The sequence below is a fragment of the Artemia franciscana genome, chromosome 17 (genome assembly GCF_032884065.1).
Source record: "Artemia franciscana chromosome 17, ASM3288406v1, whole genome shotgun sequence".
NCBI classification, from domain to species: domain Eukaryota; kingdom Metazoa; phylum Arthropoda; class Branchiopoda; order Anostraca; family Artemiidae; genus Artemia; species Artemia franciscana.
In genome coordinates this window covers 11,593,658-11,618,738 of record NC_088879.1, presented here as the reverse complement: position 1 = coordinate 11,618,738, position 25,081 = coordinate 11,593,658, and the positions used below count along the sequence as shown (strand labels likewise).

The following is a 25,081-nucleotide window of genomic DNA, read 5'->3' as shown; positions in this document are numbered from 1 at the left end:
TTCTGGATAGACGCTTGAAGTCGGCTGAATCATCAGGATTCGTCGTTGGGTTCTCGAAGGCCACATGGAACCACGATGGTGTAGCCCCAAGGGTTTTTGAGGAGTCTAAAAAAGAAAGTACATAGGATGTTTTTTACCCCGCCCGACCAGTTAAGGGTTAAATAATTATGTCTTAAAGTGATGTCTTAAAATTTTCTTTATGGGTGGGTTGCCAAGCATTATTTCTGATTTTTAAATTTTCACAAAAGTTATATATTATTGATTCGACAATAAGTAAATTTGTTGGGTCTTTTATGATGTCTACTCATGTTATTCACAGAAAAAAAAATTCACCAGTGTAAAGTTTGTTCGTTTTATACCTGGGGAAACGCAATCTCTAGGCAATTTTCTTTGACGACCATGATGGAAATGCTGTACCGTTAATGGCTTTAACAGTCAAAGCTAAGTGACCTTTCGTGGCCAAGATTGAATCACGCTCATTCAATTCGTTGAATCAAGTCGAAAACTTCGCTGCATGTCACGTTAGTCAGTAATTCCTTACTTTGTTGCTTATTTACTATAATTTCATAATTTTACTTTATTGAGTTAGTAAATACGGTGGATACATCAAATATATGAAAAGGGGAATAGCAAAGACGCAGGGCTTTTTTTTTGTAGTTGAAAAAAGCTATAAAAAACAAGAGCTAAGAGCTCATATGATTTAAAAGGAAAATAAGAGGCTTAATTCCGGTCAGGATTTAAAATAGAGCTCTGAGTTACGATGTCCTTCTAAATATCAAAATTCATTAAGATTTCATTACCCACTCGTATGTTATAAATACCTAATTTTTTCTAATTTTCCCTCTCCCTTTAGCCCCCCAGATGGTCGAATCTGGGAAACGACTTTATAAAGTCAATTTGTGCAGCTCCCAGACACGTCTACCAATTTTCATCGTCCTAGCACGTCCAGAAGCACCAAACTCGCCAAATCACTGTACCCCTCCCCCTCCCTCAAAGAGAGCGAATCCAGTACGATTCCGTCAATCACGTATCAAGGACATTTGCTCATTCTATCAACCAAGCTTCATCCCGATTCCTCCACTCAAAGTGCTTTCCAAGATTTCTCCCTCTACCCCCCCCCCCCAATGACACTGGATCCGGTTGAGATTTAAAATAAGAGATCTAAGTTACGAGGTCCTTCTAAATATGAAATTTCGTTAAGATCCGATCACTCCTTAGTAAGTTGATACGTCATTTTTTCTAATTTTTCAGAATTAACCCCCCCCCCCGATAGAGTGGATCCTTTCCAATTATATAAATCACGTATCTAAGACTTTTGCTTATTCTTCCCACCAAGTTTCATCCCTATCCCTCCAATCTAAGCATATTCCATCATTTTAGGTTCCCCCACCCCAAAATCCCCCCAATGTCACCAGATCCGGTCGGGACTTAAAGTAAGAGTTTTGAGACACGATATCCTTCTAAATATCAAATTTCATTGAGATCCGATCACCCGTTCGTAAGTTAAAAATACCTCAATTTTTCTAATTTTTCAGAATTACCCCCCCCCCCAACTACCCCTGAGAGAGCGGATCCGTTCTGGTTATGTCAATCATGTATCTAGGACTTTTGCTTATCTTTCCCACCTAGTTTCATCCCGATCCCTCCACTCTAAGTGTTTTCCAAGGTTCAGGTTTCCCCCTCCCAAATCCCCCCCAATGTCACCAGATCTGGTCGGGATTTAAAATTTAAAATTAGAGCTTTAAAGCACAAGATCTTTCTAAATATCAAATTTCATTAAGACTTGGTCACCCTTTCGTAAGGTAGCCTACAAATACCCCAATTTTTAAAATTACCCCCCTCCTCCCCCAACTCCACTAAAGAGAGCAGATTCGGTCCGGTTATGTCAGTCACGTATCTGAGACAGGTTTTTATTCTTCCCATCCAGTTTCATCCTGATCTCACCGCTTTAAGTATTTTCTAAAATTTCCGGTTCCCCCCAACTGCCACTGCCCCCCTCCCAATTACGCTGGATCCAGTTGAGATTTAAAATAAGAGATCTGAGTTACGAGTTCCTTCTAAATATGAAGTTTCATAAAGATCCTATCACTCTTTCGTTAAAATACGTTAAGTTAAAACTCCTTCGTTAAGTTAAAAATACGTCATTTTTTTCTGATTTTTCAGAATTAACCCCCCCCCCCAATAGAGCAGATCCGTTCTAATTATGTAAATCACGTATCTAAGACTTCTGCTTGTTTTTCCCACCAAGTTTCATCCTGATCCCTCCAATCTTAGCGTTTTCCATCATTTGAGGCTCCCCCACCCCAAACTCCCCCCAATGTCACCAGATCCGGTCGGGACTTAAAATAAGAGCTCTGAGACACGATATCCTCCTAAATATCAAATTCATTGAGATGAATCCGTCCCCCCAACTACCCGAAGAGAGCGAATCCGTTCGAGTTATGTCAATCATGTATCTAGGACGTGTGCTTATTTCCACCAAGTTTCATCCCGATCCCTCCACTCTAAGTGTTATCCAAGTTTTAGGTTTCCCCCTCCCAAACTCCCCCCCCCATTGTCACCAGATCTGGTCGGGATTTAAAATAAGAGCTCTGAGACACGATATCCTTCTAAATATCAAATTTCATTGAGATCCGATCACCCGTTCGTAAGTTAAAAATGCCTCATTTTTTTAATTTTTCAGAATTACCCCCCCCCCCCAACTACCTCAAAGAGAGCGGATCCGTTCCGGTTATGTCAATCATGTATCTAGGACTTGTGCTTATTTTTCCCACCAAGTTTCATCCCGATCCCTCCACTCTAAGTGTTTTCCAAGATTGTAGGTTTCCCCCTCCCAACTCCCTCCCCCCAATATCATCAGATCCGGTCGGGATTTAAATTAACAGCTCTGAGACACGATATCCTTCCAAACATCAAATTTCATTAAGATCTGATCAACAGTTCGTAAGTTAAAAATACTTCAATTTTTCTATTTTTTCGAACTAACGGGCCCCCCACTCACCCCCAGATGGTCAAATTGTGAAAACGACTATTTCCAATTTAAGCTCGTCCGGTCCCTGATACGCCTGCCAAATTGCATCGTCCTAGCTTACCTGGAAGTGCCTAAAGTAGCAAAACCGGGACCGACAGACCGACAGAATTTGCGATTGCTATATGTCACTTGGTTAATACCAAGTGCCATAAAAAGGAAAATGTTTCCGGAAACTAAGACCAGAATACTGGAAGCAGAGGTTAAGACATGGAAGCCATAGCGAAGAATGGCTTTGAAACAGGAATGCTTTGAATGACTGAGTGTGATTGGTTATATTTTTTCCCCCTGAGTAATGTTAATTTTAGGTTATTGTTTGACTGCCGTATATCGAAGAACAATCTGCAGAGAAGATCTAGTTTGATTCGAGTTTCTGGGGCTATAGTGAAGTGAAAGAAAGTTTAAAATGGCTAAGTCATGTTTACCGAGCGAAGAATGAAAGATTACTAAACATTTTGTTCTTTAGCTTTCATTACTATCTGACAAACATCGACAAAATATGGAAAAAGAATATAAAGTTAAATAGGTACTTATCTGTTATAGCACACACTCAAGAAGTGAAGTTACGTTAATCCTAATGAAATAGACCTAAGTATGATCAAAATAAAATACTTTAGTAACAAAATTATGGAAACTACAACATAGAATTTTGGAAATCCCCCCCCCCCCCGAACGTATTATATTAAATGGTTCCTAATCTAACCCAACCAAAATACCAACTTAAATATTCAATTAAAATTTACCTATATTGAAGCTTATATACACTCTCTTGCGCTCAGCTGAAAGAAACCTGTCCTGTCAGACCAAGAACTTGAGTGTGATGGCTGTAACAGATAAGGACTGACAAATATTGTAATAAAGAAAAACTAAGGAAAAATAAGAAGGTAACTTCAATATCCTAGTTTATTCTTAAAACTGGTAAAAGATATTTTTTCTCTTCTTTTTTACAAGCACTAATTCCATTGAAGAATCTTCTTTATGTTAAATTTGGAAATCTTTAACGTGCAATTTTGAAGTTCTATAACGGCAAATCACTCTATGCGTGTTTTTGCTATTCACATGCATCGATTATATGAAGCGCTCATACCACCAGTATAATTTCGCATACTTTGTGGTCCCTAATAGATGATAATCTCGAATGGAGTTTTTTTTTTCTAATTTTCATAGCCAAGAAAAATATACTGGACTTTTCCGGTCTTGCTTAGAGTTACAGGTGTCTTCATAATGAAACTACTAATAGCACGGATTTACCAACCCTTATACATACCAACTATGCTCTAGTTTCCTACACGTTTTGGTTGAAATTCTCTTCTCAATCTGGTCAGTCCAATCTCTTCTACCCACTTTTTCCAATTGAAAACTTCTTATTCTGGGTCTATTTCCCTTTTCCTCCTATTTTCAATTAAAGTTTCCTCTAAGTCGATCTTCTATTCAACCTCTAGAACAACAAGTAGTATAGGATATCCTTCGGCGTGGCTTACTTTCAGGATATTACAGAGGAATATATTTCTGGGGGGGGGGGTAGGAAAAACGAATGTAGGAGATTTATTTGGAAATACACTAGTAATTATAATAAAAGTTGTTTTTTGTTGGGGGGAGGATGGTCCCTATTATTCTCCGTGCTAATGTGTCGATCTACTTTAATCTGGAAGTCATCCTGTGTAGACTTTATGCAATATTTTGACTTCATCAAGCTTTTTGTGTTACTTCATATTAATTTTTTACTCTGAAATCAAATTTGGGACCCCTGCACCACATAACAAGTGTTTTAGAACAAATCTTATTTTCTCCAAATCATCTGCATTTGTTCCCTCGGTTTTAAATGATAATGCTTATCCCAGTCCTATTGTTATTCCCCTCCATGCTGAGGACCTAGCTTCAATAGGGGTAAAATGGTAGGCTGAACGCAGCAACAACAATAATAATAAAAAAGTAGGAAGCTTGCCAGATGCAGCCTATAAAATCGTAATTGAGGCTCAGCCTTAACAGTAAAACCTAAGCGCTGGTTTAGTACTTCAGATCAAGACTAGGAGACGATGTTACTTCTAAATTTATGTGAAAGAAGGAAAGGTCTCTCGCTCGTAGAGCTGTATTTTCGTGCAAGATTCACTCATTTTTAAGTCCCCCGGTAAACTATTCCGGTACTGCGTTGCCAACGTTTTGAAATTAATTGTACCAATTTCTCGGCTAAAATTATACGGCAAGAGACTAATTTTTAGCATTTGAATAGCAGGCTAAATATTCGGAACAGAAATTTGATTAAACATCGAATGCATCACATTGTACCGAGACCTCACAATTGTACCAAAAGCTGTACAATTGTACCGCGCTGACAACGCTGTTCATGTCATTAAGTGTCGCTTGAGAGTTGTAATTTTGAAAATAATTGTAAAATTTTCTTCTCGGGCCATGGCTTACTGTCCAAATTATCTCAGGTACACTTTCCCGAAGACACATTGCGTGATATATCTTTATTAGTAGTCATCAACTACAAATAAAGATTTTCGCCCCTTATTTCGGAAAATGAACTGAAAGTGTTTACCATTCTCCGCTCTTAAATGCTTTTTATGATACTTAGTATCTACCACAAGGTATGATGAAGAATGGTATGTTGGGAAGGAAAACAAGGTTGGAAAACAAGTTCAAAACGTCTTCCTAATTTCTCATTTTGGCTATGGACACATTCCTATTGGGAGTTTCTCTTACGTATTTTAGAAATTTTTCTAAATTCTTTACATGCTGATGCTGAGGTAATACTTCCGTTTGGGAGCAAGTTTTCTCGCTGCTTGTTTTCAAGGGTGAAAATATTCTCTACTGCTTCATGTGCCCCTATATTCTGTATACTACTACTACTACTGACAACTCACCACAATACCAAGCCGCCTGAGGCCAACACAGCTACGCACGCTCCTCCTCCTTCCAAATATATTCAAAGCCTACCTCGTTAAACCCTCCCAAGAAGTTCCCATATCCTTCAGATCTCTTTTTTATGATATCCTCCAACCCCAACGACAGTTTGGCCAAGAAGGGCATTCTTTGGCAATCTATCATCCTTCGTCAATAGAACATGCCCTAGCCATCTCAGCCGTTCTCTCACTGTAGCCTTAGAAAGCGGGATTGAACCACACTTTTAGTATAGCCTACTGTTTGAAATACGATCAGTCAGCCAGGCACCCAGAACAATCCGTAGGTAATTCTGTGGGAAACATCTATCAAATCTTCATCTGCTTTTCTAAGTGCCCATGCTTCCGAGCCAAATTTTACGACTTTAATCCCTGTAGTTTCCAATATTCTAATTTTGGTTTGCACACTTATCTTCCCATTCTTCCTAACTTTTTTTTAACTGTGAAAATAAACAACACCCTTAGCCTTTGATATTCTACTTTTAACTTCTTCACTGATCCCACCATTTTTACTAATAATACTACCATGGTAAGTGAAGCTGTCCACCTGATCGATCATTTCGTTGCCCAACTTGATTTTTTTATCTTCGCTTATTTTCTTTGTGGTGACTATCAGAAAGTGATAGCAAGGCACCCTGACAAATTGACATTCGTTAGCATATAACATTCTGGTGTCATATGATAGATATTGTCAGTGCTGTAAAGTCTTCCTATCATTTTCTTTGAATTGTCTTGTTCGTCTTTAACTTTATTTTAGCTTTCAAGAAATAAGCTTGTTTTAGGCAAATTTAGGTATTTATGAGTGAGATATGTTTAATGTTACAGACCAAAAGTGAAGTAACACGGGGTTGGATGGAGGGAATATACTGTCTATTATTAGTCTTTTCAGTCTTCTTAATTTTAATCTTCTTTATTTTAATTCTACTGAATTTTATCTAGTTATTTTTTAATTAATTTTAATTAATAAAGAAATTAATAGAAACTAATCATTTTTTTCAATTTAATTCGGTTGATAATAATTTTCATATTGATAAATTTAATTAATAATTTTCTTAATGATATTAGTCTTGTTTTACAAGTTAGGTGACTTTTATTAATGCCGTTTGCAATATTTAAGCGAAAAAAAATGTCTTTAATCAAAGTGAATTATATTTTATAGTTATCTACCTAGTCATAAAACAATCTGATTGAGTTAACTGGAGGAGAAACGAATTCTGCATTATTAAACGTCTTTTCAATGTGTTTATTTGTTCAATAATGATGTTGATATTTTCTATATGGTTAAATGATGAAAGTAGACAGGATTAGATTGGAGAAAAAATATTTAGTGTTTTATTGGTATATTCAGTTTTCGTTGTCTTGCCATTTTCCGTGACAAATCTTTATTCTAATTTGCTTTTATTATTTTTATCAGTTAAGTAATAATAATTAGCAAGAAAAGAATGTCTTGTTCAGATTGCATCTAAGTAATGTTTTTTTTTTCTGCATCGTCAAACCCAAAAGTACAGATAATGTTGGATGGGCAGACAAATATTTTCTTTATTGTTGAAAATATTTCCAGATTTTTTTTTTTAATTTTATGAAAGCAATAGCGAAATTTCTTTATACTCTGAGCTCAACAGAGCTTATAACATTTAATTGCAGTAACTTATTAAAAAAAAATCTAATAATCGTGTTCTGTCGAACGTAGTTTGAATGTCAAATTAAGTTTCTTGCTAAAAATTAGAAAAAAAGGGACTCCTTACAACCTTTTCAAACTAACCTCAGGATATTGTTAGCTTAATCTGCATAACTGAGAATCCTGTTTACGGGAAATAAAGCTTGTTAGAGTGACTATTTTTTTCTTCTTCAAATATTGACGCTTATTTTACCAACCAAATAACCGAGATAGAAACTGATTAGTTATAATAACCAAGGGAATCTTAAACTTCTTGGGAGGGTGTAAAGAGGGTTGGAATATATTGCGATAGAGAAAGAGTGTGCTTAGCCGTGTTGGTATCAGGCAGCTTGGTTCTGTGGTTTTTATGACACTTGGCATCTACCAAGTTGGGGAACAGTTAAATCGGAAAAATGCGAAAAAATGAGGTATTTTTAACTTACGAACGGGTGATCGAATTTCAATAAAATTTGATTTTTGGAAGGCTATCGTGTCTCCGAGCTCTTATTTTAAATCCCGACTGGATCTGGTGACATTGGGGAGGGGGTAGGCTGGGGGAACCTAAGATCTTGGAAAACGCTTAGAGTGGAGGGATCGGGATGAAACTTGGTGGGAAAAATAAGCACAAGTCATAGATACGTGATTGACATAATCGGAACGGATCCGCTCTCTTTGGGGATTTTTTTTTTTGGGGGGGGGGCTAATTCTGAAAATTTAGAAAAAACTAGGAATTTTTAACTTACGAACAGGAGATTGGATCTCAATGAAATCTGATGTTTAGAAGGATATCGTGTCTTAGAGCTCTTATTTTAAATCCTGAATGGATCCGGTGACACTTGGGGGAGGTGGGGGGAAACCTAAAATCTTGGAAAACGCTTAGAGTGGAGGGATCGGGATGAAACTTGGTGGTAAAAATATGCAGAAGTCCTAGATTATGTGATTGACATAATCTGAAGAGATCCGCTCTATTTGGAGGAGCTGGGGGGGCTTATTCTGAAAAATTAGGAAAAAGGACGTATTTTTCACTTTCGAAGGAGCGATCGGATCTTAATGAAACGTCATATTTTGAAGAACGGAACTCGTAACTCAGATCTCTTACTGTAAATCCCGACCGGATCCAGTGTCATTGGGGGGGGGCAGTTGGGGGGGAACTGGAAATCTTGGAAAATACTTAAAAAAGAGAGATCAGGGTGAAACTGGGTAGGAAGAATAAAAACAAGTCCAAGATATGTGAGTGACATAACCAGACCGGATCCGCTCTCTTTGGTGGAGCTGGGGGGGATAATTTGGAAAAAATAAGAAAACTTTAGGTCTTTGTACGAAAGTAAAACAGTTCACAATAGGGATAAAACCATTTTATTGACAGTGAACAGATATAAAATTTAACTGGATATTTCGAACACATATAAGTGTTCATCATCAGCAGTAAAACTCAGAATATTTCGAACACATATAAGTGTTCATCATCAGCAATAAAACTCAGTTTTACTGCTGATGATGTACACTTATATGTGTTCGAAATATGCAGTTAAATTTTATATCTGTTCACTATCGATAAAAAGGTTTCATTCCTATTTTGAACTGTTTTACTTTCGTCACGGAAAGGCAGTGTGGTCTTCGAAGTTATTTAGATCTTTGTAACTTACGAACGGATGATCAGATCTTAATGAAATTTGATATTCAGTAAGATCTTGTGCTTAAGAGCTCTCATTTTAAATTCCGACCAGATTCTATGATATTGGGGGAGTTGGAGGGGGAAACCGGAATTTTTGGAAAATGTGAAGATTGGGGTATCTTTATAGTACGAATAGGTGATCAGATCTTAATGAAACTTGAAATATAGAAGGATCTTGTGTCTCAGATGCTTCATTTTCGACTTGAATTGGATCTGGGGATATAGGGGGTTGGAGGGGAAAAAAGAAATCTTGGAAAACGCTTAGAGTGGAGAGATCGGGATGAAACTCGAAGGGAAGAATAAGCACAAGCTCTAGATACATGATTGACATGATTGGAACGGATCCGTTCTCTTTGGAGGAGCTGGGGGTGTTAATTTGGAAAAAATTGAAAAATTGAGGTATTTTGTCTTGAGACCAGGTGACCTGGTCTAAAAAAAAAATTGAGGTATTTTATCTGATATTTAGAAGAAAATCGTGTCTCAGAGCCCTTGTTTCAAATCCCGACCAGGTCTGTTGAAATTGGGAAGGGGAGTTGGAGAGGGAAATCGGAAATCTTGGAAAACGCTTATAGTTGAGTAATCGGGATAAAACTTGATGGGTAGAATAAGCAAATATCGTACATTCGTGATTGACGTAACTGTATTGAATTCGCTCTCTTTGGGGCAGTTAGGGGGTAGGGCTAGTCCTTTGGCGAGTTTGGTGCTTCTGGACGTGCTAGGACGATGAAAATTGGTAGGCGTGTCAGGGAGCTACACAAATTGACTTGATAAAGTCGTTTTCCCCGATTCGACCATCTGGAGGGCTGAAGGGAGAAGAAAAATTAGAAAAATGAGGTATTTATAACTTACGAGTGGGTGATCGGATCTTAATGAAGTTTGATATTTAGAAGGACATCGTGACTCAGAGCTCTTATTTTAAATCTCGACCGGCATTAAGCCTCTGATTTTCCTTTTAAATCAATCTATTGATTCTTAGAATTTTGCTAGAGCTCATACCATATGAGTTCTTGGCTCTTCCGGCGTCGTCACAAGTGCCATATGAGCTGTTAGCTCTTGTTGTAGTAAGTTGTGGTATACTCGTGTACGAATATACCAAGAATTTTCCATCTTTAAATATATATTGATTTATAAATATACATATAAATATGAATTTTAATTTATTGAGCTCTGAAGCAAAGTCAGCAAATAATCAGTTGCAATAGGTTTAAATAAGTGCTTTGGGCACAGTCCAGTAATTACAATTGCTTATTGTACACCAAAAATTGCGGAGTCATTTACATTAAGCTGATTGATTGTTGGGATAGTCCAACTATCCCAACAATTGATTCTTGGGATAGTCCTCTATTTTTGCGTTGGGATAGTCCTCTATTTGGGATAGTCCTCTATCCCTCTGTCCCATATCGTTGGGATAGTCCTCTATTTGGATGAAAAACGCTGTGTTGTTATATCTATTTTCATTTTTTTTTCTTGTTAAATTTCTGTATTTTTCATTTTGCATATAGGCAAAAACCAAAAATGGAGCCCCCGGCATGGCAGAATGTACAGCCTGAGCCCTTATCGCGAACTGCTAGTTCGCGAAAAAAGAAAGATGAGAAATGGCTAGCAGTTGGTATGAATGTCCTCTATCAGCATGAAGTTGGTGAGTTCCCCTTAAAATTGCTTTTGCAATGAGCCAGATGTAGAATTACGTGAGATGTACAATATGTGCTTATAAGTCGCATAAATGTGATTTATTGAATAGATAAACATGAATGTCAGCTATTGAATGATGGCAAATTGTCTCTTATGCTGAAACATTCAAGCTGTATGACTATCGAAAGTAATATATCAAGATGTTACATTGGGAACGTCAGCTCTAAGGCAGATGAATCGACGTCTTGTACGAATCGATTGTCAGACATCTTTAAAATTAAGACAGGAAGCTCTGGTTTCGAAGTTCATCTAACTCCGAACCCTTATTGCTAGAGTCAGCTAAAATTGTATTGATAAAGGGCCAAGTCTTAATGCTAGATAAAATGTAAAAAAACAATTTTTTTTCAGCTGAAAGGTTTTGGCGAAACGCTAAAGTCTTTTTTCTCGTAAATTTGAAATAAGCTTCTTTTTGTTCTAATTAAACGAAGATAGTGTTTCAAAAGTCGTTCTAAAAGAATTGAGGCAAAATTCAACCTTTAGCCTAAAGAGCGAGATGTTGAAGAGGAGGCAACCCTCTTCGTATACGTAATAATTCGTTTTCGTTTTAAATTTTGATGTTGCTCCTTACTTTCTTTTGAAAAACTTGTTTTTTTTATTTCATTTCTGATCGTTTAATCCCAGAAAATAATCCAGGAAATATGGTCCCATTTCCACGGAGAAATGCCCTCCCCATGGATATATCCTCTTGACAATTCAATCCCGGTGAAAATTTACCGAGGCAATTACCCTTAACAACTCCACGCGTAAAATCGACCCGGAAAAGTGAAAGCAAGAAACATAAAAATAAGTTTGTATTGGAGTTCTGGAAAATTGCCCCTAGTGTATAATTTCCTTTGACAAGCTAACCTCCTGGAAACTTCCCTCCCTGTGGAAAATTCCCCTGTGAAGAAAACTCCAGCAGAAAAATCGTCTTCCCACCCTAAAATGAAGGTAGGCTTGTCAATAACAAATTCTACGCGCAAACAATGGGTTAAATATAACTATATTAAATATATTAAATATATTAATATATTAATATGTATATATTATATGTATATTATATATTATATATTATATTTATATGTATATATATATATTAATATATAATATATTAATATATTATATATTAATATATTATATATATTAAAATAATAAATATATTAATATATTAAATGAATATATTAATATATTAAATATAAAATATATTAAATATATTAAATAAATATAACTTAAATACTTTTCCCCTGGGGCTGTGTTCGTGTTGGGGGTCACGTTATATCCAAAAGCATAGATATTTGGCTTTTCAAGTATGATGAACATAATGGCTGTCTCAAAATTTTAATCATGCGATTTTGGGGAAAAAAGGGCGGGGAGAGGCTTACTTATATTGTTGGTCACTTAAAAGGGCACTAGAACTTCTAATTTCCGTTTGAATGAGCCCTCACGATATTCTAGGACCACTGCGTCAATGCGATCATCCCAGGGAAAAATAAAATAAATAAAATATATACAAGCATCCATGATCTCTCTTCTGGCGAAAATATACAAAATTCCACATTCTTATAGACAGAAGCTTGAAACCTATACGATAGGGCTCTCTGATATGCTGAATCTGAATTTTACTAAGATTCTATGATTTTTAGGGTGTTTTAATCCCTTTTTTGAAAATAATACAAATTTTGAAAGATGGGCAAGACTAAACTTAATGGGACTTATATACTTAGAAGCAGCTTAAAAATCCGAATCTTTTGACATATCTAATGGTATCAAAAAACCATTTTTTAAGAGTTTCGCTACTATTGAGCCGGATCGCTCGTTACTTACAGTTCGTTACTACGAACTATTTTATTCTCTCCCCCCATGGAAAATTCATCCATGGAAAGATCCTCCCCCGCAACCCCTCCTCCGGGCTTCCCTACCAGTAAAATCTCCCCTGAAAACGTCTGTTGACCAATACTATATTCAACAATGGGCAAGGTGATAACTTGCAGCCCTTCCCGCATGGACTTTGAGCTATTAAGTCATTCTCAAAGACATTGTTATTAGATATTTTGACTATACTGAAAAAAAGGCCATCTCAAAATTTTTATCTGGTCACTTTGGGAGAAAATGAGCATGAGAGGGGGCCTACTTGTCATCTAATGTTTTTGGTCACTTAAAAAGGGTGCTAGAACTTTTAATATCTGTTCAAGTTACCTGTCTCGCCATGTTCTTGGACCACGGGGTCCGATCGCACCTGGTAGAAAAACAACAAATAAGCAAATAATCACGCTTCTGTGATCTTTCTTCTGGCAGAAAATACAAAATTCCACATTTTTGTAGACAGGAGCTTGAAACCTCTTTAGTAGAGTTCTCTGATTGTCATAATTTTGTTTAAAAGAAAAAATATTTTACTATTGAGATCAATCGAGATAAAAATCACAAGTTCTGAATCAGCTACAAACATCAATTTTCTCTCGCTAGGCAGCTTTTTTAAATGTGTTTTTTTTTGTTTCTTCACTTGTTTTTTTTTGGTTCGTTCTTTACTAGGATGCAGCTGCCGCTTCAACCATGGAAACCATCATCTGAACAGAACTCTAGACAATTTCTTATATTTTCTGAAATTCGGTAGCTTCTGCATTTTTTATTTATTTTTTTTAGTCTCTTTAGTTTTATTCTAATTCTGTTAAATAAGCTCTTGGTTCTACAAGAGCTTCTACTAGATTCTATTCTAGAATATTTCTAGAATCTCTCTAGTCTAGATTCTAGTCTAGAAACTTGTCACTGGTATCAGCTCAATGCTGTTCCTAATGCGCGCTGATCCTCAATGTTAGAAAGGTGGTAGTGTTAAAAGGTTTTTAGAAGGTTCTCGCCAAGATCCATTTATCTAGGAGTACAACTACAAGTTAATTGACTACTGTGGCGAAAAAAAAATGGAATTTAGAGACCTGTCTACGCTTAGGATTGTGAAATGGAAAAGCCAATCACTATCACAAACAAAAACACGAAACCACAATTTTCAATCACAAATGACACTAAAAAAAAAAAAAAAAAAATACAAGAATTCCACAGGCATATGCAAAATAACTTGTGCAGAAATGGCGAAAAATAAGTGAAGCACAGGATTATTTTCTAGAGACGGTGAAACCCCTCCCACAGCCGTATCTTTCTTGCCTGGCAGTTTTCTGTGAATAGAAATGATCGATGTTTGTATCAAGACACCTTAGTTTTGGGTTTCTCAAACACAATTTTACGCACAATATGACAACACAGTTTTGATTTTATCTTCTTCTATTTCGTTTATCACGCTTAGAACCATATAAGTGACCCGAAGTGTCTTTCTTTTTTTACACTGTATTTCAAGTTAAATAACAATGAAATAAATATAAATGAAGTTGTATAAAAATTTAATAAACACAATTTAAAAGTTATTGGTTTTTGAAGGAAATTCACTCTATTAGTAATTAAATGCGTGAAGGTAATTACCGCAAATTACGCAATTTTCAAAAAACTCTTACCTGATAACTAAACTGAATGTTAAGAACTGAAGTTCAAGTGGGTGATAGCCCCCACCCCCTTCCACATTTAAGAATGTCCTAAATCAAGCAGTTGGTGTTAAAATGTGAAATAAATAAAAGCTAAAAAATTAGTTGTTATCATACTCTGAGGTAGATGGAAAGACAAAAATTATTGCTAAAACCATTAGTGTATTGGACCTTTAGGTATTTGTGATGTTATTCGTACGGAAAATCTTTCTCCAAAGTTAAAATTAATTTCCCCGAAGTTTTGGCTATCTATGCCGTTTTTTTTTTACCTGAAAGTGGCAGTATCCCAAATTTGCTGAAACAATAATAGCGTCGGTCGCGACAAAAAAATTACAGATAAATATACAATCATTATCGTTTCATGTATTAAGATTGGATTTAGTATTTTAGTTTAAGATGGGATATGAACCATTCTGAAGCAATGCAGCATTCTTGGGTGCCTATTGATCATCTTAGAGATAAGTTGCTCTTTGCGAAGGGGATATAAATTATGGAAGCTTTGGAAATGTTTGTACCCCTCTTTGTGTTTTATACGTGCCTAATTATGATCATGAAATTCTTCTGAAATTTGTCGTTTAAATAGAAATGAGTATAGTTGATTCGGAAGCGTCCTCTGTTTATCTCCGTTACGAGGAATAAATTTCAAATCCTCTGGGTGAACCTAGGAGACGTATCTTGATTCTGTTCTCTTTTACTTCAATTCTCACGCTTAGAATCGTTCAAAATAGTCGCATTTTTGTGGTAGAGACGTTTTCTAGAATTAGTACACATGTACTGTTTAAGATATTTAATATATATAAAAAAATTCAACTGGAAGTAACGAGCAACATTCAAATTAAAGTATATGATGGGGTTTTCGTATATAGGAGCTTGAAACCTCTATAGTGGGGTTTTCTGATGTGCTGAATCTGATAGTATGATTTTCATTAAGCTCTCTTGTTTGTTTTGGGGGTTTTCCCCCTTTTTTAAAATTTGGTAAATTTTCTCGGGCTTGTAACTTTGATGGGTAACATTAAACTTGAGGAATTTTCTTTGCTTCAGCATCTGATTTTATTTATGCTTATATTTTGCTTAAATATTGCTTGATTTATATAATGAATTTGTTCTTTATATTTTATCTGGTAACAGTTTATACGTTGGGAATAATTACGATAGCTAAATAATAGACAATATATTATACTGATATTAATTCATATCCTCCATGACAAAAAAAATATTGATTAAAATTATTGACTGATGTTTTAGAACTGTGTTGATTTTATCTCCGCATGCCTCGTCTCTTCCCCTTTGAGATACTGTAAAATCTGCTTAGAGATTTTCCTCAATAACACTCATTAATGTTTTGGGAAATGAATAAACAGAGTAATGAAGATTCGATTATTAAGGCTTGGTATTAAGTTGCTTTCATCAAGTTTAATTCAAATTTTGTATCTCTATTACGAAGCGCGGTTTAAGAATTGTGCAGAAAATAAATAAATGAATAGTAATATCAAGTTTCTCGCAATTGGAAGTTTGACTTGTTTTTGGCAGCACATTAATATTGCTTGCGGGAGATTTCAGGCAAACATTACCTATAATACCTAGATCAACTCCTGCAGACGAAATGAATGCTTGCCTGAAAAATTCTAATTTATTGGCACACGTAAAAATATTAAAATTAACTACAAATATGCGTGTCCGATTGTCAAACGATGACTCTGGTCAAACATTTTCAGATCAATTGCTGGCAATTGGAAACGGAAAGCTCGCAGTAGACTCAATTTCAGGACGTATACAACTACCTGCTGATTTCTGTAATTTAGTGATGTCCAAAAATGAATTGATTGAAAAAGTATTTCCGAATATTCTAAAAAATTATAAAAATAATAAATGGCTAAGTGAAAGAGCGATTCTCGCACCCAAAAATATAGACGTCCACGAAATCAACAATATTGTTTTGACCAAGATTCGAGACCAGGCAGTCCTTTACAAGTCAGTCGACAGAGTTTTGGAACCAAATGAAGCGGTTAATTATCCATCTGAATTTTTAAATTCCATAGATCTTTCAGGGTTTCCACCACACGTGCTACAACTAAAAATAGGCGTACCAATAATACTTTTAAGAAATATCAACCCACCAAAGCTTTGCAATGGCACGCGACTTTCCGTAAAAAAAACAATGGAAAACCTAATAGAGGCCACAATCTTGACAGGGCCTTTTGAGGGTGAGGCTGTTCTTATTCCTCGCATTCCCATGATTCCAACGGATCTGCCTTTTCAATTTAAAAGATTGCAATTCCCAATTCGATTAGCATTTGCAATCACCATTAACAAAGCTCAAGGTCAATCATTAGAAAAATGTGGTATAGATCTTAATACTGATTGATTTTCCCATGGACAATTGTACGTTGCATGTTCGAGGGTCGGTAAACCTGACAATCTATTTACATGCAGCGACAATTGGACAGCGAAGAATGTTGTATATTCGCAAGTTTTACGCAGTTAATTTGTATTGTATCTATCTATCTATCTATCTATATAAAAACGAGTTGTGTGTATGCATGTTTCTTTGTTTGTAAAAAGAGCGTTTGCATATGACGTCATTATTAGTACATACGGCTTTGTATATGCACAGACAATGGGAAAGCCAAGAATGTTGTATATTCGCAATTTTTACGTAGTTTGAAACACATATATAAATCTATCTATATTTACAGGTGGGACACAGGGACACAACTACAATGGCGCGTAACTAATATGGCGCGTAACGACTTACGCGCGCGGGGGGGGGGGGGGCTTGGGGGGCGCGAAGCGCCCCACCAACTAGGTGTTGGGGTGGCGCGAAGCGCCACCCCAACAGCTAGTATATATATATATATATATATATATATATATGTATATATATATATATATATATATATATATATATATATATATATATGTATATATATATATAAATAAGTTGTTTGTCTGTCTGTCGACTGACGTCATGTTTGTGTGTCGACTGATGTCATGTTTGTCGACTGACGTCATTATAAGGATTGAGCTGTATGTCGTCATGAAGTTGTTTGTCGTCTGACGTCATGTTTGTCGACTAACGAAACTACAGACCGGGACACCGGGACACAAATGACGTGTTATGTCTGTTATAACGTAATAGAGGCAACAATCTTGACAGGGCCTTTTGAGGGTGAGGCTTTTCTTATTCCACGCATTCTCATGATTCCAATGGATCTGCCTTTTCAACCTAAAAGATTGCAATTCCCAATTTGATTAGCATATTTAGTTTTCAGTCCAGAACCACTAAAGCTATTATGTAAATATCAAAAATATTTATGTTGTCTGAGCAATAATTTTTAGTTTTTATTTCAAAATAGAAAATTACCTGACAATTTTAGAATTATATCTATCTATATATATAAAAATAAGTTGTCTGTCTGTGGATCAGGTGACGTCATGTTTCTATGTCGACTGGAGTCATGAAGTTAGTTGTCGTCATTTTTGCTATGACGGTGACGTCATTAAAGATATTTTAGACATATATGTTCACGTAGAAATCTATTAATGTTTAAGTTTAAAATGACTGATGAACTTACAATGGCAAAAGCCGATGAAGATGCTCAAAGAGTCTATGCCAAAAAACTTGCTGCTGATAGAGAAAGTCAGAAAAGAAAGCGTGCCGAGGAATCAAAAGAACAGCAAGGAAACAGGCTTGAGGCTAAAGAAAGCAAAACCGCGTAGTTAGATGAAGATCCACCTGGACAGCGAGAGTCAAAACATATCAAAACTGAAAATGATAGCGATGATGATTGGGTTTGGGATCTTGACTTGGATAAGGTCATCAATGCCTACCAGATTTTAGTTAAAAAAACAAAAGTTCGGCGATATGTATTTCATAGTGAAGCTGAAAAATAAAGAAGAAAAAGAAAACTGAAAAAAGAAAAAATGTAAAAAACTAAAAAATACTAAAAAGAAAAAACACTCAAAGAGAAATTACAGACCGGGACACAAATGACGACCGGGACAGAGGGAATATAAATAACGACCGGGACACTCAAGGAGAAATTACAGACTGGGATACCGGGACACAAATGACGACCGGGACACAGGCAATATAAATGACGACCAGGACACAGGTATTTAAGAATATCGTTCAAAGACAAATTTTTAATTGTAAGAAGACCGTTGAAAGAGAAATTTCTAATTGTAAAATGACTGAAGAACCTACAATGGCAACACCCGAGGAAGCTGCTCAAAACGAATGTATTCACGCCGAAGTAGCTGAGTTGGTAAAGCGTTATGTTTCAGGTTCTAGGTCCGAGAGGCTCCAGGTTTGAACCTTGGCTTTAGCATTAATACAAAAGAAGAAAAAAACTAAAAAAGGTAAAAACTACAAAAAAACTAAAAAGAAAATATATATATATATATATTTATATATATCATCTTTTCCACAAAAATAATAATTTAGTGCTTCTGCTTAAAAACAGCAATCGAATTGATGCCTCCTGATACGCAACTATCAACAAAGTGGCAATCGTTGTGGTCGGTGATCAGTTCTTACCTCGAGATAATATTCTTTATAGGCGAAACAATCAGTTGACAAGAATTGCTTAAACTCATCGATGCTACGATGCCCTACAATATCCTGACGAATATAAATGACGCCCGGGACACTCAAATAGAAATCACAGACTGGGACACCGGGACACAAATGACGACGGGGACACAGGGAATATAAATGACGACCCGGACACAGGGACACAATTACAACGGGGACGCCGGGGGGCACAGGGGGATATATAAATGACGACGGCAACAAAGGAAATGGTCGATTAGCAATCACCATCAACAAAGCTCAAGGGCAATCAATAGAATCATGAGGTATAGATCTGAATACGGATTGTTTTCCCATGGACCATTATGCGTTGCATGTTCAAGAGTCGGTAAACCTGACAATCTATTTATATGCACAGACGATGGGACAACAAAGAATGTTGTATATTCGCAAGTTTTACGTAGTTAAAAACACACATATATATATATATATATATATATATATATATATATATATATATATATATATATATATATATATATATATATATATATATATATATCTATATTCACAGGTGGGACATAGGGACACAACTACAATGGCGCGTAACTAATATGGCGCGTGACGACTTAGGTGTTGGGTGTTGGGGTGGCGCGAAGCGCCACCCCAACAGCTAGTATATATACATATCTATATATATATAAAAATAAGTTGTCTGTCTGTCTGTCTGTGGATCAGGTGACGTCATGTTTCTGTGTCGGCTGACGTCATGAAATTAGTTGTCGTCATTTTTGCTTTGACGGTGACGTCATTAACGGTATTTAAGACATTTGTTCACGGAAAAATGTTTAATTGTAAAATGACGGAAGAACCTACAATGGCAACAGCCGAGGAAGCTGCTCAAAGAGTTTATGCCAAAAAACTTGCTGCTGATAGAGAAAGTAAGAAAAGAAAGCGTTCCGAGGAATCACAAGAACAGCAAGAAAACAGGCTTGCGGCTAAAGAACGCAAAACCGCGCAGTTAGATGAAAATCCACCTGGACAGCGAGAGTCAAAACATATCAAAACTGAAAATGATAGCGATGATGATTGGGTTTGGGATTTTGACTTGGATAAGGTCATCAATGCCTACCAGATTTTAGTTAAAAAAACAAAGGTTCGTCGATATGTACTTCATAGTGACGCTGAAAAATAAAGAAGAAAAAGAAAACTGAAAAAAGAAAAAAGGTAAAAAATTAAAAAAAAACTAAAAAGAAAAAACACTCAAAGAGAAATTACAGACCGGGACACAAATGACGACCGAGACAGAGGGAATATAAGTGACGACCGGGAACCTCAAAGAGAAATTACAGACTGGGACACCCGGACACAAATCACGACCGGGACACAGGGAATATAAATGACGACCGGGACACAGGGACACAACTACAACGGGGACGCCGGGGGCACAGGCGGGATATATAAATGACGACCGGGACACAGGGATTGTTCGAATAGAAATTACAGACCGGGACACCGGGACACAAATGACGACCGGGACACCGGGACACAGGGAATATAAATGACGACCGGGACACTCAAAGAGAAATTACAAACTGGGACACCGGGACACAAATGACGACCGGGACACAGGGAATATAAATGACGACCGGGACACAGGGACACATCATTAGAATAATGAGGTATAGATCTGAATACGGATTGTTTTTCCCATGGACAATTATATGTTGCATGTTCAAGAGTCAGTAAACCTGACAATCTATTTATATGCACAGACAATGGGACAGCGAAGAATGTTGTATATTCGCATGTTTTACGTAGTTAAAAACATATATTTATATCTATCTCTATTCACAGGTGGGACACAGGGACACAACTACAATGGCGCGTAACTAATATGGCGCGTAACGACTTACGCGCGGGGGGGGGGCTTGGGGGGGCGCGAAGCGCCCCACCAACTAGGTGTTGGGGTGGCGCTTCGCGCCACCCCAACAGCTAGTATATATATATATATATATATATATATATATATATATATATATACTAGCTGTTGGGGTGGCGCTTCGCGCCACCCCAACACCTAGTTGGTGGGGGCGCTTCGCGCCCCCCCCAAGCCCCCCCGCGCGCGTAAGTCGTTACGCGCCATAATAGTTACGCGCCATTGTAGTTGTGTCCCTATGTCCCACCTGTGAATATAGATATATATATATATATATATGGTTTTAACTACGTAAAACTTGCGAATATACAACATTCTTTGCTGTCCCATTGTCTTTGCATATAAATAGATTGTCAGGTTATCCCCCTGTTTCCCCCGGTGTCCCCGTTGTAGTTGTGTCCCTGTGTCCCGGTCGTCATTTATATTCCCTGTGTCCCGGGTCCCGGTCATCATTTGTATCCCGGTGTCCCGGTCTGTATATACATTCGTTTTTTAGTTTTGTTTTTCTCCTTTATTTTTTTCTTTTTTTTTTCTTTTTTAGCTTATTTAGATTTTTAGATTTTTTAGTTTTTTTTATTAGTTTTTAGTTTTTATTTCTTTTTAGTTTTTTTGTCCCGGTCGTCATTTATATCCCCCTGTTTCCCCCGGTGTCCCCGTTGTAGTTGTGTCCCTGTGTCCCGGTCGTTATTTATATTCCCTGTGTCCCGGTCGTCATTTGTATCCCGGTGTACCGGTCTGTATATACATTCGTTTTTTAGTTTTGTTTTTCTCCTTTATTTTTTTCCTTTTTTTTTCTTTTTTAGTTTATTTAGATTTTTAGATTTTTTAGTTTTTTTATTAGTTTTTAGTTTTATATCCCCCTGTTTCCCCCGGTGTCCCCGTTGTAGTTGTGTCCCTGTGTCCCGGTCGTCATTTATATTCCCTGTGTCCCGGTCGTCATTTGTATCCCGGTGTACCGGTCTGTATATACATTCGTTTTTTAGTTTTGTTTTTCTCCTTTATTTTTTTCCTTTTTTTTTCTTTTTTTTATACTCCCTGTGTCCCGGTGCTTTGTTGATTGCTAATCGAACATTCCTTTTGTCCTGGTCGCTTTCTCTTTGAGTGTCGTCATTTATTTTTTTCTTTTTTAGTTCTTTTAGTTTTTACCTTTTTTAGTTTTTTTTAGTTTTTAGTTTTTTTAGTTTTTTACCTTTTTTTAGTTTTTTTAGTTTTTTTAGTTTTTTAGCTTTTTTATTTTTTTTATTAGTTTTTAGTTTTTTTGTAGTTTTTGCCTTTTTTTTAGTTTTTTTAGTTTTTTAGCTTTTTTATTAGTTTTTAGTTTTTTTTGTAGTTTTTGCCTTTTTTTAGTTTTTTTTAGTTTTTTAGCTTTTTTATTTTTTTTATTAGTTTTTAGTTTTTTTTGTAGTTTTTGCCTTTTTTTCTCTTTGAGTGTCGTCATTTATTAGTTTTTGCCTTTTTTTCTCTTTGAGTGTCGTCATTTATTAGTTTTTTCCTTTTTTTTTTAGTTTTTTATTGGTTTTTACCTTTATTTTAGCTTATTTTTCAGTTTTTTCCTTTTTTTTAGTTTTTTTTTATTTTTTATTTTTTTTAGTTTTTTACCTTTTTTTAGTTTTTTTAGTTTTTTTAGTTTTTTAGCTTTTTTACTTTTTTTATTAGTTTTTAGTTTTTTTTTGTAGTTTTTGCCTTTTTTTAGTTTTTTCAGTTTTTTTTTAGTTTTTTTTTGTAGTTTTTGCCTTTTTTTAGTTTTTTTAGTTTTTTAGCTTTTTTATTTTTTTTATTAGTTTTTAGTTTTTTTTGTAGTTTTTGCCTTTTTTAGTTTTTTCAGTTTTGACGTCACCTGATCCAGTTTTTTCAGGTGACGTCACCTGACACATCCATCCACACATCCATCCACAACTTATTTTTATATATATAGATATATATATATATCTATATATATAAAAATAAGTTGTCTGTCTGTGTGTCTGTCTGTCAGGTGACGTCATGTTTCTGTGTCGACTGACGTCATGAAGTTAGTTGTCGTCATTTTTGCTATGACGGTGACGTCATTAAAGATATTTAAGACATATATGTTCACGTAGAAATCTATTAATGTTTAGCTTTAAAATGACTGATGAACTTACAATGGCAAAAGCCGATGAAGATGCTCAAAGAGTCTATGCCAAAAAACTTGCTGCTGATAGAGAAAGTCAGAAAAGAAAGCGTGCCGAGGAATCAAAAGAACAGCAAGGAAACAGGCTTGAGGCTGATAGAGAAAGAAAGAACAGAAAGCGTGCCGAGGAATCAAAAGAACAGCAAGGAAACAGGCTTGAGGCTGATAGAGAAAGAAAGAACAGAAAGCGTGCCGAGGAACTACCAGAGCAACGCGAAAGCAGACTTGCTGCTAAAAGAGAAAGTGAAAAAAGAAGGCGTGCCGAGGAATCATAAGAACAGCAAGAAATCAGGCTTGCTGCTGATAGAGAAAGTAAGAAAAGAAAGTGTGCCGAGGAATCACAAGAACAGCAAGAAATCAGGCTTGCTGCTGATAGAGAAAGTAAGAAAAGAAAGCGTGCCGAGGAATCAGAGCAACCTGAAAGTTATCGCCTGGCATTCAGGTACAGCCCAGTCGATGATTATAGCTTGAGTAGATGTGTTCAAATTGGGACAATGTCTAAAATTTGTCCCTATTGCAAGGCCTTGAAATTCAATGGTGAAACAATGGGAATGTGTTGCGCCTCAGGAAAAGTTAAACTTCCTCTATTGGCTGCACCACCAGAGCCATTGAAGACTTTCCTTACTGGTCAGAATCTAAGCGTTTTTTATCACAAATCAGAAAATACAACTCATGTTTCCAAATGACGTCGTTTGGAGCCCAAATCGAAAATCCAGATCAATTTATGTCTACTTTCAAAGTAAAAGGGCAAATTTATCATAGAGCAGGGTCCCTTCTACCATTCTCAGGCGAGAATCATAAATTTTTACAATTGTACTTCATCAGTGATAGAAATTCTAAATTGAATGCACGTTGCGAAATTTCTCCCAACGTTGAAAGGACAATCGTTTCCTAATTGCAACATCTTTTCCACGAAAATAATAATTTAGTGCGTCTGTTCAAAACAGCCATCGATTTGATGCCTACTGATACGCATAAAATTGTTATTTCCGCTGACAAAACGCCTCCTGGCCAACATGTGCGTAGATACAATGCTCCAACTATCGACGAAGTGGCAATCGTTATGGTCGGTGATCAGTTTTTACCTCGAGATATTATTCTTCATAAGCGAAACGCTCAGTTGTTAAGAATTGCTGAAACTCATCGATGCTACGATGCCCTACAATATCCTATCATTTTTTGGGATGGAGCCGACGGCTATCACTTTAATATAAAATTGATGAATCCAGCCACTAGCAAAGAAATGAATAAGAAATGCAGTGCAATGCATTATTATTTTTATAGACTAATGATTCGGCAGGATGAAGAAAATTATATTTTAAAATGCCGTGAATTGTTTCACCAATTTGTCGTTGATATGTATGCTAAAATTGAATCAGAACGTTTGCTATATATCCGCCTGAATCAGACCAAGCTCCGCTCTGAACAATACATTCATTTGCGAGATGCAGTTATAAATGACGGTAATACCACAAACGTTGGAAGATTAAAAATTTTACCTTCGTCATATGCTGGCAGTCTCCGTCATATGCATGAATATGCTCAAGATGCTATTGCGTATGTTCGTCTCTATGGTCTTCCAGATTTATTTATTACATTTACATGTAATCAATCTTGGGACGAGATAATGCAGCTTTTACTTCAAGGACAATCGGCGGTTTATAGGCATGACATTACGGCCCGTGTCTTCCGGCAAAAGTTGAAATCACTGATAAACTATATAGTAAAACTTGAAGTGTTTGGGTCAGTGCGATGCTGGATGTACTCAGTGGAATGGCAAAAACGAGGTTTGCCACACGCACATATACTAATCTGGCTACATAAAAAAATTACTTCGAACGAAATTGATGATGTGATTTCCGCTGAAATACCTGATAAAAATGTCGATAAGGGGTTACATGATATTATTGTAAAAAATATGATACATGGACCTTGCGGTGCACTGAACGAAAATTCACCATGCATGGCCAAAGGAAGGTGCACAAAGCAATATCCTCG

The 25,081-nt window shown here is 36.3% G+C and overlaps 1 protein-coding gene across 2 annotated transcripts in view; it reads left to right on the top strand.

The window, feature by feature from the left end:
* The window catches only part of LOC136037851 (CAP-Gly domain-containing linker protein 4-like), a 149,133-nt gene that overhangs the window by 88,207 nt on the left and 35,845 nt on the right, over positions 1-25,081 (top strand). For both annotated transcript variants that reach the window (XM_065720696.1, XM_065720697.1), the window contains exon 11: positions 10,766-10,902. In XM_065720696.1, the coding sequence (XP_065576768.1) occupies positions 10,766-10,902 (137 nt within the window). The remainder of the gene's footprint in view (positions 1-10,765; positions 10,903-25,081) is intronic.